This window comes from Pagrus pagrus (genome assembly GCF_965226575.1).
Source record: "Pagrus pagrus genome assembly, chromosome: 13".
NCBI classification, from domain to species: Eukaryota; Metazoa; Chordata; class Actinopteri; order Spariformes; family Sparidae; genus Pagrus; species Pagrus pagrus.
In genome coordinates this window covers 29,598,250-29,614,074 of record NC_140197.1, presented here as the reverse complement: position 1 = coordinate 29,614,074, position 15,825 = coordinate 29,598,250, and the positions used below count along the sequence as shown (strand labels likewise).

Below are 15,825 nucleotides of genomic sequence, written 5' to 3'. Positions count from 1 at the left end.
TTTTGGCCGTGCTGTTGTTTTGTAACTGTTAAATGTTGTGTTTGTGCTTCATACCATATTGATTATGGTCTTGAGTCACTTAAATAAATGACTGAATAAATGAAAAAGGAACTTTTTACTTCCTAGTATCGGTATCTGCATCTGCCCCAAAAATCCAGCATCAGTTTAGCTCTAAAGTACATAAAGTATTCAGATTACTTTTTCCAAACATTGCCATGTAATTTGTGGTCAGTAACTGATTACATTTGAAAGTAATCTGAACAAACCCTGCCGGCACACGAACATGCTTATCAGAAACAATAAGTTAAAACTTCATATAAAGATGTATATCTTCAGCTGCACACCCACTCCTGCATATATAAATATAACCTGTATATACAGACAGGTCAACACGTGTCTCTAATAAAATAAAAACAGACCAGGACGACGACAGTCAGCTGGTCCTTGTTATATATGAACAGATATATATAGACGAGGCGGAGGAGGACAGATTCTGGGGTTTGCTCTACAAAACTTTTCATGTAAACCAGATCAGCGCTCAGTAAAAGAGGACAAAGGTGAGCGCAGACGCTGGATGCCTACCAGCTGCCACACACTGTGATTTGTGCCATTGCCATGTTTTATTGCCAATCCCTCCATTTGACTGGGAACCCAATCACCTTGCTCCTCTTTCCTGGACCACCACCACCCCCCCTCCTCCCTCCACCGGGGCTCTGGGGGAGGTTTGGGTGTTCGGTGCTAACAGAGGACATGGACTCTGGGTTGGCGCCGCATGCCTGTACCCTGCTGACTACTCCACACCCCCCGCCCCACCTCACCGCCACCCTCCTCCAGCGGTAGGAGGAGCCAATCTACCCTGGAAGAGGTTAAGAGCGAGGAGCCGGCATGAGGCTCTCATCCGTCATTCTCCTGAATGGGTTTTGAGGACAATAAACCTGTAGCGCCAGGACGAATGGAGACGAAGTGTGCTGTCACCGAGCCAGGATTTATGGCTCCCAATTTCACTGATCTCCCGCACAGAAATGAGGACTGATAAACAGTGATTAATCGCCTTTATATCCCATTTTACTCCCACCAAAAGTATATTAACTGTAGCTATAATGATTTTGGAATACGTCCTGAATCCTGCGAACCTGATTTTTGTTTTCTTTTTTTTTCCTCCCTGAGAGGAATGGATCATCACAGTCGAAGGCTCGCGGTCAGGGTGTGCCTTTTTTTTTGTTTTTTTCTAAAGAGCTCAAACGGCCTTTTGCTGCTCATCAGGGCGGTTTTTGTTTCAAAAAATGTATCTCTTATTTATGTTTCCCATCTTCCCAGCTGGCAAGCATATGTTGTCGTTTAGGCTTGGCAAACTCCAGTGCCATGTCAAGACGACTTGAAAAATTAGCAGCCAATAAATCACCCAACCCCTCCTGCTTCCCCTGCCTGGAGTGGTGGACCACACTCCCTCTGATTTATGAGATGATTTGGGAAGTGTGTGTGTGTGCGTGAGTGTGTGTGAGTGTAAAATGAAGAAAGTGTGCATGAAAGAGGGGACATGTATTAGTGTCTGTGTTCTACATAGGTTATCTATTTCTGTGTGCAGGAATGCTTTGGTCTGGTTTGGTCAGGGGGTAGTGTTGTGTGTGTGTGTGTGTGTGTGTGTGTGTGTGTGTGTGTGTGTGTGTGTATATGGGTCAGTGACTGATTGTTAATATAAGTTAAGACTTACTTAACGTCCAGATTTTTAATTTAGTGAAAATTCCACCTGACCACGGCGTTATGTATGTGTATGTGCACCCACAGAGGCATGAGAGCGTGTTTGTGTGTGTGTGTGTGTGTGTGTGTGTGTGTGTGTGTGTGTGTGTGTGTGTGTGTGTGTGTGTGTGTGTGTGTGTGTGCATAATTATCAGGGGGAAGTAGTCGAAATCAAGGGAGTGTAGGGGGGGAGGAGGAGGAGGAGGAGGTGTGTGGGAGGCAGGGGAGGAGGCATGGAGAGGGTGAGGGGTTGGGGATGAAATAAAAATGATAGATGACTGCTTTCTGTCATGGACAGTTATTTAGAGGTTCGCCGTAAAGCTGTCCGGGGAATGAACAGATTTTAGTCTAATGAGCAGAAAGGAAAGCCGTTAAAGTGGCGCGATGTGCTCAGCACTTCTTCCAAATGAAATAGTACCATTTCCCCCTCATTAAAATGCAAAGGGTTCATATAACATACAGCAATAAAGCTGGCATGTCGAGGCAGGGAGAGATAGGGAAAACCCCACTGAGCTCATCACATTCCTCCATTACTGAGACCAGAAGGAATAGCGGCCTTCGACAGGGTAGGTGCCAACAATATCGCTCACTCAATCTCCCTTATTCGGTTAGCTCTGTAAAAGTCAATCTGGCGCACTTGGCAAATCCATCCACAGCAGCAGCCTCCACAATCTGATAACAGTTGCAGGGGCGCTTGCTCTTGAAATCATTTTTTTTTTTCCAGCTTTACAGTTGCACACCGCGCAAACAATGGCTCAGGCTCCCTCAGCCACTCAGAGAGGCTTGGATCATCCACTGCTTATCTGGGCCGCTCTCAGATTCACTTTGATTTGAGGGGAATTTCATGTTCAGTAGGTTCAGGATGAGCCCGATTGTAGAAATTCAGGGGGTCAGATTGGGATTGGCCGCGGCTGATAGTGGCCTCAGGTACGGTGCGGTGCATGTGGTGGAAGGCAGAGAACGAAAAACACTCAAGAATTCGAACCGCGGGAGCTGGAGGTGACTTACCGGCGTACAGTTCAGGACCGTAGACAGCTCCCACCACTGGATTCAGCTTCCAGCCTGCAGAGGAAACACAAAACACTCAACTGAGAACGAGAACAAAATGGAAATGTTATCATTTTTTATGGTTTTAAGATCCGGTTGGGGCTCTTACCGTTCGTGTAAGGGTTGGCCACTTTCTTGTTTGTCATCACTCGTGCTGTTGCATTGTTCACCTGTTCAAGGCAACAAAACACACACAGCCCGTTATCACTGACCTTCACATGTATTAACCAGATATCCAGTCTGATGGGCTAAAAGCAGGCAGCAAACCAAGACGACTGAAGGCAAAAATTCATAAAATAATAGATAAATAAATAAATGATTATGTAAATGTTTGTAGCACTTTGGCGTGATTGAGTTTGGGTTCAGCCTTTTCATGAATTTATTCATCGTTTCAATTCTCTTACACATTATTAAATTACTGGCAAGAAGAGGGGAAAGCATGCACCAATTACCCACAGGTATGAATAAAAAAAAAAGGAACATCCTCCAAATTCAGTAATTGGTTGGATAAACAAATGGATTCAAAAAGAAAAACACAGACAGTGCTTTGATTTTTCTTCTATTGACCTGATGAGAATGACTGAGTGGGGGCTCGGCTTCGTCGTAAACAAGAGCAGAATTAGAGCAGGCGACACTAAACGATGGTGACAGGGGGGATGCAGGTCTTCTCAGATTTGACAGGAACCCAGAGGATGATGGCATGCATTCATTCTGCATTGTCAGGTAATGATGGACAACTGGCGTGTTCAGGTTGACATGTATGGATCCCACATTTTCTACTGAGGAACCAAGTTATACGCACCATTATGCATGCATGCATCCAGGCACACATACATTCAGGGATGCAGATCTCCACACACACACACACACACACAGCACCCACATGCTAATCCAGGGGTTTATAGGTAGGAGGCAGCAGGCAGGAAGGAGAGAAAGATTTGAAAAAAGGGAAATGAAAGCACCTCTATTTTGCGTCCCTCTACGATTGTACCGTTTAGTTTCTCCCGTGCACGATCAGCATCTGTGCTTGTTTCAAAAGTTACAAACCCAAAGCCCTGAGAGCGCCACGTTAGAGACCAGCAGAGAAAAACAAGGGAGAAGGATGGACACACACACACACACACACACACACACACACACACACACACATTCAGACACACACATTCAGACACACACGCACACACAGAGAGAGAGAGGAAAAAGAAAGGGGAAGGGAGGAGAGAAGGGAAAGAGAGGTGAGAAGAGAGGAGTAGGTGAGCAGCAGCGGCGGCAGAGTCGAGTTGTAAGCAGCCAGATTAATTAGAGGCAGTTAGTGAGGCGTCAGGAAACAGCAAACAGAGAGATCCGAGGAGGAGAGGATAACGGTGACATGACCTCACACAACAACACCAACAAACCTGCCTGCTTTACCCAATTAAACAGCACAGCACCGGTGCCATGGGTGAATGTCAGGAAGCCGTGGATGCAAAACACTGTGTTAGCTGCCATAATAGTCGTATAATTATCTACACAACTCCGGCAGCGCGGCCGCTCAAACGGCCCGTCTGCCTTTGAAGAACGTGGGCAGCGGGAGAAGGACTGCGAATCCTCGGCGGAGAGACGTTAACTTGATCTCTGACTATTTCTAATGCACTGCTCTAATAAGTCGGACATTTTTATGGATGCAGAATTACAGCGGCCCATTGATGCGAAAAAAGTGAAAGGTGTCACCGCAAATACCATCCTCTGTGATAGAGAAGAGCGAGGATATTGACTTTAAACCCCGACCAAAATATACCCAACCTCTCATTTCCATCTCCCTCCCCTCCCCCCCCACAACTCTCTGTCTCCCCCGCTCCCCTGGGGGGTTTGTCACTTGCTTGAGTTATGTGGACTGGGATGCTGGACCTGAGCTCTATAGTGGAAGCATTAAGATATGCTGGCCAAACAAGTCCCATTCCTTTGGTTTCTATATATACTTCTAGAGGTACGGGCAGGGGAAGAGGGAGCATGGCCGGCGCTGCCTGATAATTGCTTGAGGATGTAATACATGTGAGAGATGGCGAGCGGTGTGATCTCGTATGCATACACAGGATCTCCGGGGCTGCTATTCCTAGCATAAATAACACGGGACCTGTCCTTGGGGAAAGAGAGATAAAGAAATAAATTCAAAAAAGGAATTGAGGGCAAAATTAATCCTTTGGACATTCACCCGACTGTGGTTACCCCCTCTATCTTTTTTTTTTTTTATCATGCACAAATAATTAGCTTACAAGAGGGGAGAGCGGAGCCACCATTTTTCAAAGGAGACAAACATATTGAATGCAAATTGCCAAAGCTTCATAGGAAATAGATTGTTTATTAATGGCCTGGTAGGTTCATTATGTAGCACACGGGGTGCGGGAGAGAGAGAGAGAGAGAGGCATCATGGGTAATGGCTTTGTAGGGCACAAACAATAAATGCTTGTTACGGCGGAGGAGGCAGGTTTATCCGGTGCTCAATCTTGTCTGGCAGAGGGGGCCGAGTGCAGCAGCGTCGCCTGGTTGCAGGGCTCCCTGCATGCCTGTGTACGAGCCCGAACTACTCCCAGGTATGAATGGGAATCAATAGTATTCATGCCTCAACACCCAGCCAGGGATCCTGTCTGCTTTATGAATGGGAAGCTGTGGAGCTTAGTACACTCTATTAAATGAACAGCTGGATGAGAAGCACTCGGCTGTTCACACCACCGCAAGCTTCACCTGTCCATGGTAGGTGGTTAGGAGACTGATACTGCAGTGAGGCTGCAGCGCTGTGGCTATTTGTCTGGTGGCTTCTCGGAGCGCTCGGGGTTTAAGAGTTCAGATTATCTTGGAAATACATACTTTCATGATCAAAACGGTTCAAAACAATAATTGAGGAGGTAAACTTTGAAGGATATTGGATATTTCTGATTTTCCCGTATGGCTTACCTTAATAAATCAGGCTTCTGTAGTGTCTACTAGGAAATGTTTACATGCTTTAATGTTCCAGAAACACAATATTTATCTCATACTGTCCATTTTTAGTCTCTTTAAGGCCCCCCTCCTGAAAAGCCTAGTCCGCTCTGATTGGTCAGCTCTCACAGGCCTGAGTGTCACAGTATTTATGACGCACCCAGACCTGCTTTATGATTAAAATAAACATGGCTATGATAGCACCTTTAATGTAAACAAATCCCATGAAAAGACCAAAACCACCGTGACTCCTCTGCGCCATACAGCTTCATTGTTGTCGCTACGAACACACACCAGTTTATTTTGACACAATCCCACAAACACAGTCCTGCCACTGGCAACACTCAATGGAGCCCCAAATGTAGATTAATCCGCCGCTAAAAATAGTCCCAGACAATGGCACACTTCAGTCCTGATTAAAGGTCCAGTGTGTAGGATTTAAAGGGGATTTATTACCTTGTGAGGCAGCTGGATTTGTGAGATCCTGTGATCACGTGATCTCGCAAATCCATCTTGCTGTGAGCATACAGTGGTTGAACCGATAAGCGTCGTTGGAGGAACTCCTGGCAGCTACGTGCACGGTTTAGATGTGACGACCAGTTCGTTTGAAAACGGCAACTCAAGAGGTTAGCATAGCTGCTATAGCATCAGTTATATCAGCAGAGAACAGCACTAAAGACTGTCTCGACTTAAAAGATGTTTGGCTCTGATGGTGGTACCGCCCTCCTCCGACTGTTGGATCTGATTGGTTGAAGTTACCCTGAAGGTGATAGACAGATGGTTCATCCAATCACCTGGATGTATTTTTCCCAGATGGTTTTGTGAAACAAACCATCTAGCGTGTCAGCCTCGGGGATTTAAGGACCAGAATGAAATATAATATTTATAAATATGTTTTGTGTAAAATCACCTAAAAATAAGACTTTTCATTACCTTTAAATGAGCTTTTCAGACACTGGCTATAGTCTGGACTTTTTGTGTTTTTCGCCGCCATCTTTCTTGAGTGTTAGACGAGGGGTGTTGAGTTGGTTGCCATCTGCAACATCACTGCTAGATGCTACTAAATCCTACACACTGGACCTTAAAGTAATGTTTACCAAAAGCTGCAGTGACCAGCTGTTTTAGGAAATGACTGAGCTTTTTAAGAATATAAATAAATCTGTATATAAATTACCTCATTTTAAAGATTTACTGTACGTCTTCAGTAGGAACCAGTGGACTTCACACTGAGACTGACTAACACATTGGTGGTTTTGGTCTTTTCAGGAGATTTCTTGACAATTAGAAAGTTTTTTAGTTAAAAATGTTAAGATCCTGGATGTGGCCATTAAATAAACATGTCAAAGCTTCCATATATCAAACAGGCGACGTGCTGATTGTCCAGAGCTTGAAGTGTGAGGTGAAAGTAGGATTAGCCTTCAGATGTATTCGCAAGACATCCAGGAGCGCCTTATTCTTATCCTGATTTATTGTACATTTAAAAAACAAAATGATAAAACCTGAATAATGTAGGACCAACAGCCAGGCTTCAAAGAGGATCCGGTCCCTAAACAAGCAGTTTCAATTCCATAAGCTTGAGGACCTGCAGCCTGCTGGCGGATTAAGTGAATTGTGAAACAGCTCAATAATGAATTGATTGACAGGGCTAATGATTCACAACTTGGGTTAGAGCTGCAACAACAAAAACAATAGGGAGGGAGGGAGAACGAGAACGAGAGAGGCACGGTGGATGCAGCTCTCCAGGACCAGGCTTAGGGACCACTACTCTCAGCCAATGTACACACTACACTAATGCCATCATTAGGAAACAGAAGAAGTACATGGTAATGAAGCAGCTGGCGTTCTAGTTCACTTACCTTGGATCCTCGCTCATTAAAGATAATCTCCACATCTAAAATCTTTCCAAATTGCTGCAGAGAGAAAAGAAACAAGAGAAGAGAAGAGCGGGGCAGAGATGGAGTTAGAAAGCCTCACCGACTGTGAATTCATGAGAAGGACGACTGGAGAAAGAAAAACCATTAAGGCAATATGGAAGTGTTACTTTTGTGAGGAGATGGTGGTCAATTTGCATTTGTTAGCTCGGCAAACAGTTTCTTGAAGCTGGCTGGCACGCCATAAAAAGAGAGCTCATCGCTGCTGCTTTAATGCATTTCTACCGATGCTATATGGAAGGAGATCACAGCGTCTGTAAAAAATCCTGGATCTTTGATTTGATATCAGCATTTTCTGATGTTTGTTTGCTCGCTTGTTTTAACGCTAAGAGAAAAAACAGAAGCATCAGATAAGATTTTGATGTTTTTGAGAGATGCGAAACCGCCTCCACCTTCACGATCACCTGAGGAAAACTCGCTCCTTCACGTCTCACGAACAGAGAAAGTTTTTTGGGTGGATCAACTCCGAGTGCACCTCGCTATCCTTTTATATCTGCCTCTTCTTTATTCTCTCTTCCTCTCTTTGTTTGTGTGCTCTCACAGTCAACAGGACTAAGGGCCAGTCCCCGGGGGTTAACATGCTCCAGCCTTTCGATTTAACAGGCCTGCCTCTGGATCATTAGAAAACAGAGGAATGAAAGTAAACTGTAAGTTCCTCTAATGAGTGGAGTGAGAGCGACTTTTAATTGCTGTCTACAATGGCCGTATTATTTCATTAAAAGTAATTACCCTGTCAAGCGGTCCGCGTCGCCTTCATTTCGGCACAACAGGGAAGAAATGGGCCTTCCATGTGGTCGACGCTCAATGGGAATGGATGGATCGTTTGACTGAGCCACTAATAGGGGTTAGGAGGAGCTGGCTATTATCTGGCTGAAGTGAGTGGAGTGGGCTCGAGGAGGTGAGGGTTTACGGGTTAGCGAAAAAACATATGTCGCCTCCCACTCGAAAAGGTTACGCGGTGACCTCACCACAACAAGTTAAAGGCAAAAACAAGCCTCGGTTATTTAAAACCACCTCTGTTTCTGCGAGCTGCACCTCCTCCCCCCTATACATCTGCTCCGGAGAGCAGATTCCATAGATCCTATCCACACATCTGCCTCATATGGCGCTCAGCTTCATTGATTCGAATGGGAAGCGTTGGCTCGATCGCACACACAGGCATTTATATCCCAGCGTGATGCCCCTTTCTCGCCTGAGATGACAATGCTTTCCCCACGCAATGTGCAGATGCTAATTGTTTTAACCGAGCGTAATGGGCTTGTGGCGTCGATTAATTAGTTTCAGAGGAAGTCGTCTTTGTGGATTTCCACATGGCGCTGGGGACTGCTCGCTGCTCACCAGTGAGCTCATGCACTCCCATCCCCACCCACCTACTCACACACACACACACACACACACACACACACACACACACACACACACACACACTTGCACACACACACACAGAAACAGCTGCATCAGCAGCACCGATAAACAATAGCTTCAATGGGAGGAGCCTCCAGAGGGAGGATGGGGGGAGGACTGATGTCAGCTGAGAGGCTGCAGCTACATCCATCCATACATGGACTATAAGAAGTACTCGATGTTGTTATTAAAATATAAGTTAAAGGATCACATTTATCACACACTTTCTTTTTATACTACAGCTGAACATTTTGCAGATTGTGCTGCTGTATTTAAGACCATTGGTTTTCTTTCATTTTTATTTCCACAACGCTTCCATCACATTATTGAATTACGCCGTGCAGAATCATTCTGCACTATAAATACAGAGAAGTATGTTGGATTAATATTTGATATTTACATAGAAATGAACAGAAACCAATGGCAGCCTGGAGTAGTTAAAAAGAAATCTGCAAACGCACAGCATGAATACAAAAATAGGAGGCACTAATGTTAAGTATAGTGCATGATTCGCAGTAAACACACTGGCACAGTCCTTTGATATGGCGTGGCCTTTCTCCTAAATGAAATTACAGCACGCCTTAAGCCTCAGAGAGTGGAAGCAACAAACAAGATCGAGGCCACTGTGCCTCCACCTTTGATTAGCTTGAATATCTTTAAGCTCTTCACAAACCTATAATTACGCTACAGCAGCCCTGTGTATTCAAACAGTAGAGTGCCAGTGTAGAGCATGTTCAGACGCAGCAGTCAGTGTGACAGCAGGATGTGGGGGGAGGGCAGAGGTCCTGATTGCTCGGGGGAAATGCTGTGAGAGCTCTTACATGCACTGAGAGAAGCGCTGCTGAAGAACCCAGTCGCACAAACGAGGGCACCCTCAAGCAGCGCAGCATGGGCGCCGCACAGAGCTCGCTGGCTCCCTCGCGCTTGGAGTGTTTTCATTTCCCCCGCACTTGCTAGCTCTCAGAGATCACAGTTTCTAATTACTGATTAAGGTCCGCTGTGGTCGTCCTAATGAGCCCTTCATTCAGCACCTCGTTAAAGGCTCACAGGTTTCTCCACACCCTTAATCCTGTGGCGTGCAGGGTGCATCTCAGGCCATCCCGTCGTGTTTTAGGGTGCCGGCTCCGAAGCTTTCTACTGCCGGTGTCGCCGGAGAGTTTTTTTTTTCCTCCGCGACTTTGCTCTGCTGTGGGGTGGGCTTTCTCTAGCAGCACCTCCACTCTGTCTTCCTGCCTGCATGTGTGTGGGGTTTCACTCATGCGCAACAGTAATGGTGTATTGAGCCGGTGGCGCTCCAGAAGCCATTAGAGCTAGAGGGATGAGGCTTTGCACACGCTGATCACACAAAGGCCCATTGTGGAGGCCATGTCAGAGGGTGGAGCGGACCAGCTATCTCCCTGCCAAGCTCTACCCAAGACAATCAATCCCACAATCCTCCACTATGCCAACCACCAAGAAGGGCAGGGCATGTACCAGGAAGGGCCGGGCACCACGTGGGTGAGGAGGGTGATTGAGGGGAACTGGGTGGGCTGCGATCAATTTTGTATCGTATATCTGCATGCGGCCGGCCAGGCACACAAAGCCTCCGAGCTAATTACTGAGGCGATTTGGATTCCACACGACCTGCACCAGAGCTGGGAACAATAAAGCCAACAATCAGAGAGAGAAAAGAGAGGGAGCGAGCAGCCATGTTGTCTGCAATTTATAAAGCCACAGCCAGGGCCTCTCGAGTAATAAATATCATCAGCTGGATGTTGTCTTCATAACGATGAGAATTAACGCCTCTGGGCTCTAATGGTCCAATTAGCGCATAACATTTAAAGTACATTTTTGGCAATCGTCTCCATTCAGATCCATTATCGTTATTGAATTGGGGATGTTTGGTTCAATTCTTATTGAGGCTTTTGTGAGGCACAAGGGGTGAGCTGCTGAACTATTCATTGCCTCATTAATTGGGCGAGAGACGTAGAGAGAAAGAGAGGACTTCTTTTTAAAGGACCTCCGCTACGCCGACGTTTAATCTGATTGTCTACAGATGACCGACCGCTGTGGTTGTGTAACCTCTAAACTTGTAATCAAGAAGAAATAAAAAAAGAAGATGAAATAAATTCTATTCATTGTTCTCCCGAGTTAATGCTGCGAGATCTGGAGCAAAACACGTCCGACAGGGCGAACGACTCGAGCAGTCAGAAGATCAAACGGGTTTGAAACCAACCTTAGGTTAGTTAAACCTCTTTTGGGAAAGACGAACACTAAATTATTACCGTGCTGGGTTTCATATCTCAACTAACTGGTGTCAGTGCAGCAGTTTTTTTCTTATGTACCAGCGAGCCTTCATGACTGATTCAGCTGTTTTTCTTTACTTTACAAGGTTATTTTTACCCGACAGTGGAGTTACTAGATTCTGGTTTGAGCATTCGCCTCACTCATTAAATACGTGGTCTTTGTTGTGTGATTTATCCCCACTGCTCGTTTTCCCCCCGAAGCTTAATAAGCAAAATATTCTGTTTAATAATAGTGTAATCACGTCTGATTCCAGTGAAGGAGCTGTATGTTTCAGTGGAGGTGGAGGTGCATCTAGCATAAAACACTACGGGACAACCTGCAATAATTACCAACATTCCTGCTATGCTAAATTAAGCAATATTACAGGAAAGGAGTCTTGCCAATAATGGCGGCAAAGCACACCCTTGAGTATAATTTTCCGATTGTATAACTTTTACCGACAAAATAGAAGATAAAATCTAAATGCGTTCATGTTGTGGGGCAATAAAAAAACTTTCTGCGTGCGTTATTTCCGTTTCGTACATGGGGTCTGACTAATAACTGCAGCACAACCGTGTCACGTCAGTAAACTCCTCTGTCATGAAACCTCCTCCAGGAGTTAACTTAGCAAGTGCAGTGTTTTTCATCACAGACATGTAAAAGGCCAAAGAATCAAGACACAAGTTGTGATGCATCCTGGTACTCACCCCAAACATTTGCCTTAGGTCAGGGTCCCGGAAGCGGAAGGGAATGTTGGAGACATGTAACCTTTTGGGCTGCTGCTTCTCTGAAGAGTCTGAGTGCTGGAGCTGGAGCTGCTGAGAGCCCTCTGTTTGCGTCACATCATCTGTCTGCTGGAGGGAAACAAACAGAGAGAAGACACAAGCTGCTCATTAGCTGCTACAGTATACTGTACCTCCCGGTCTTGAAGTATGGGCAGGGTGGGGGTTTTTGAAACAGGAGGGTGGGTGCGGGATGCGGGATGCGGGGTTGGGGGTGGGAGGCCCTGGCTAACTAACTTACTCAGCGTCTGCCATTTTTCAATCCGCCGAGAAAGCCAAAGCGATAAACAGCCGATGACTTATAGTGTCAAACCTGAGGTTGTGCATTACAAATCCACTTATTAATCTCTTGCACTTAGCTCTTGAGCAACAGGGAAGATTGAAGGCGCTGACAAAAAGGCGTGGATATAGATCCCACAGAGCCCTGACATGTCTAGACTAAAGACACATTATTGGTGACGTTTGCACACAGCCATCAGAGTGCGAGGCCCAAAGCCCTCAGCGTTGTTGTTTCCATCATTATGCGAATGCTATGCTGACATTTCTATATAAATGACGCGTCGCGTGTCAATGACAAATTCCACTTGTTTCTCTCTGTGACACCAGTGATGGATTTCACCGAGGGTGCTGCCGGCTTGTCTGTTTAGATGGACCTTGTTTTTTTTTTGAGGCCGTTTCTTTTTCTGATGTGTTTTTCTGTGGACGAAACCTCATTGGTCCGAGGCAGAGATTATCCTCTCTTTTAATGTAGCGCTGTGGGGTTAGTCTCCTGGTCTCATGTCTTTTAAAATGCATTTGACTGTTACACGATATAGGTCACAAGTGTTTTCTCATCTGCCATCTTTGTGTTTAGGGTTTGGTTAAGTTTAAGCAACTGAGACTCGGTGGTTAAATGAAGGAACGGTTAATAAAGGTCTACATTTTCAAAGGTTTCAATTATTTGCTTTCTTTAAGAGAGTTAAAGGCCCTCTCGGCGGAAATATAATATAAATTATTATGATTTCCATTGTGTATAATCACCTGAAACTGAGAAACATTGTGTTTTTGTTACACTAGAATGAGTTTTATATCTACGGAGGGAGCCGGTCCTCTTCAGGAGAGTTCAGGTGAGAACGGTTACTTTTGTTGGTTGCGTTGATCTACAAACCTCACTGCTAGATGCCACTAAATCCTACACACTGGAGCTTTAGATCACAAGATCAATATCGATTTCATGTATGTACATTAAGAGTAAAGATAGAGCGAGGAGGAAATTAGCCTAGCTTAGCATAAAGACCGGAAACAGGGGAACAGCTAGCCCGACTGTGTCTGAAGGAAAAGAAAACGTCTCTAATGCTCATTAATCAACACGTCTCATTGTATAACTGGTACAGCTACACAGATCAGTCGATTAATCGATTGACAGAAAATTAACTATTTCGATACTTGAGTAATGCTTTCAGTCGTTTGTCAGGTAGAAAATGTCAAACAAATGTAAGATTCCAGCCTCTTAAATGTGGACGGTGGACAGAAAAGTTCATTTTGCACCCTGAAGCGACAAATTTGGGTTTTAGGTGGAGTTATGTTCTGGCACTGGTTTGGTACCATCTTGCCTGAGACCTTTACTAGCAGCTGTAACTACCAACTGCGTTTGGCAACCCGCTCCAGAACTGTTTGTTTGTCACGAAGCACTGAAAACCCACAAATTGGAATTTTTTACATTGTATAACAGACTGCGACAAACTATTAATTAAACTGTTAATTAGCGAGCTCTATAGATGTTGGTAGGCACTTAGGAGAAAGCCAGTCACGGTTAGAGGAAAGCAACCGTCAGCAAACCTCTGAGCTGCATGATTTCCTACCTAAGAGGTTTTGCAAATCCATAACACTGGACCAGAGGACAATAATTACTCCTACGGCCACAAGAGGTCACTCGTCAGGAAAACATAGCGTTTGTTTTTTAGCGTTCGAACAAACAGCCAGTGCTGCGTTTTTAGTGATGGGAGCAGACTTCGTTCTGCAGCAGCAACAACACGATTAAAACAAATAAAATTCAGCCCTGATTTGGTGTAGATGACTCGGAGGGGGACTAACGACACACAGCGAGGAGGGGAGCGCGAGAGAAAACGAGAGAGTGGAAGTGGCAGATATTGAGCACAAAAGCTGTTTGAATGTGATATGTAAACTGCAAGGTCTCCTGGGAAGTGCTCTCTGAGCATGGCAAACACACTATACACTGGCTGGGAAGTCACATACACAGGCACAATCTTGTACTGAGATACAGACGTGAAAAGGGAGTAGGTTGTTGCCAGAGTACAAACGGTTCAAATGACACGCACGCACGCACGCACGCACGCACGCACACACACACACACACACACACACACACACACACACACACACACACACACACACACACACAGTGATAACCCTCACCCTGCTCTGAGGCTGTCAGATGGCTGCAGGCCACTCTTAGTGATACATTTCCCACCATTTAGGAAATGGGGTAGGGATTTATTCATTATAATTCATCATCACAGTATTATCATTATCATCATGATCGTAATGATGATCGCCTTTATTATTCTCATTATCATAATCACAATCTCCACTGTAATGGCCGTCATTTATTTGGTTTTTATGGCCCATTCCGAGACGGTGACATACATTGTTAACAGTGACAGTTGTTTGATTCAAGGTCCCACTCCGTCTCCCCTGCAGCCATCCAGGTAGGGCAGGTGGGTGGCAGATACCGAAGTCCCGCCTAGCCTTGACGGCGTCCGGACCAGAGGTTAACAAGTGGCGAAGGACACGGGGGCCGGGGAACGCGGCGAGCCGGCCGGCCGGCTGGTAAGGAGTGGATTTGTGACAGAGAGAGACGGGCGGAGGGGTCTTAACTCTGCCGTGTCCTCGCGTGCTGGAGGTTAATAGCCTGAGTAGCCATGTTGGGCCCCGGGGGTGACACATTGCAGACAGATGCTGGGACCGTGGAGGGTGACAAGGTACCAGAGCCCCGCGGGTCAATCTGTTTCATCGGTCACACATGACACTATCGACCTTTAGCGTATGTTGCCAGACTACTGAGCACCTCTGTCCTCCAGCTCTGTCTGTCTGGCTTTTTATCACGGCGAGCGCAGTCGCGTGTTTGCAAACATCCAGATTAACTTTCACTCGGCGCTCAGACAGGCCGGCAGCACGTTGACATGGAGGGCAAATACACATATGGAGAACACAAATACTGAATTGCTGACTCCAGAGCGCCCCAGACTGCATACTACTAACTCAATAAGTTGGAGTGTCACCGAGATCCGGGATGCCTGCCTCTGCGCTGCTGCTCCCGAGGCTCTAGCCTGCCTGCCTGGTTGTGAGATGGTGGTGTTGCGGTGGAAAATAATTACCTCCGTATTACCATAGGAGGCCACCTTCAGTGGCACTTTACTGTCCCGACAGCTGCTGTCACGGGGAGGAGGAGGAGGTGGGATGCAAAACATGCCGTCACCGCCGAAGCCAGCAAACCAGAGAGTGAGAGAGCTGTCAACTCCGGCAACTCTCCGGCTTCCTGTTCAGTCATTTCTCTAAAAGACTCCCTAGCTGTTATTTGCAAATCGCCTGCAAAGTGCTCTGCTCAGCACTTTCCCCCTCCTCGCAGAGTGGCATTACAAGAGCATAATTGAAACTATCTGATTGGAATGCTGCCAAGCAGGTAGATTACATCCGATTAAATA

At 45.9% G+C, this 15,825-nt stretch overlaps 1 protein-coding gene across 11 annotated transcripts in view; it reads right to left on the bottom strand.

Annotated features, from left to right (window-relative positions):
* LOC311268360 (RNA binding protein fox-1 homolog 3-like) overlaps positions 1–15,825 on the bottom strand; it is a gene marked incomplete at its 3' end in the record, with an annotated part of 442,215 nt that overhangs the window by 28,363 nt on the left and 398,027 nt on the right. For 8 of the 11 annotated variants that reach the window (XM_084371969.1, XM_084371973.1, XM_084371972.1 and 5 more), the window contains 5 exons: positions 12,047–12,193; positions 7,596–7,649; positions 3,747–3,839; positions 2,894–2,954; positions 2,746–2,799 (listed from right to left, as the gene is read on the bottom strand). In XM_084371969.1, coding sequence (XP_084228095.1) covers positions 2,746–2,799; positions 2,894–2,954; positions 3,747–3,839; positions 7,596–7,649; positions 12,047–12,193 — 409 coding nt within the window. The remainder of the gene's footprint in view (positions 1–2,745; positions 2,800–2,893; positions 2,955–3,746; positions 3,840–7,595; positions 7,650–12,046; positions 12,194–15,825) is intronic. The other 3 variants (XM_084371974.1, XM_084371968.1, XM_084371965.1) reach the window with 1 other exon arrangement.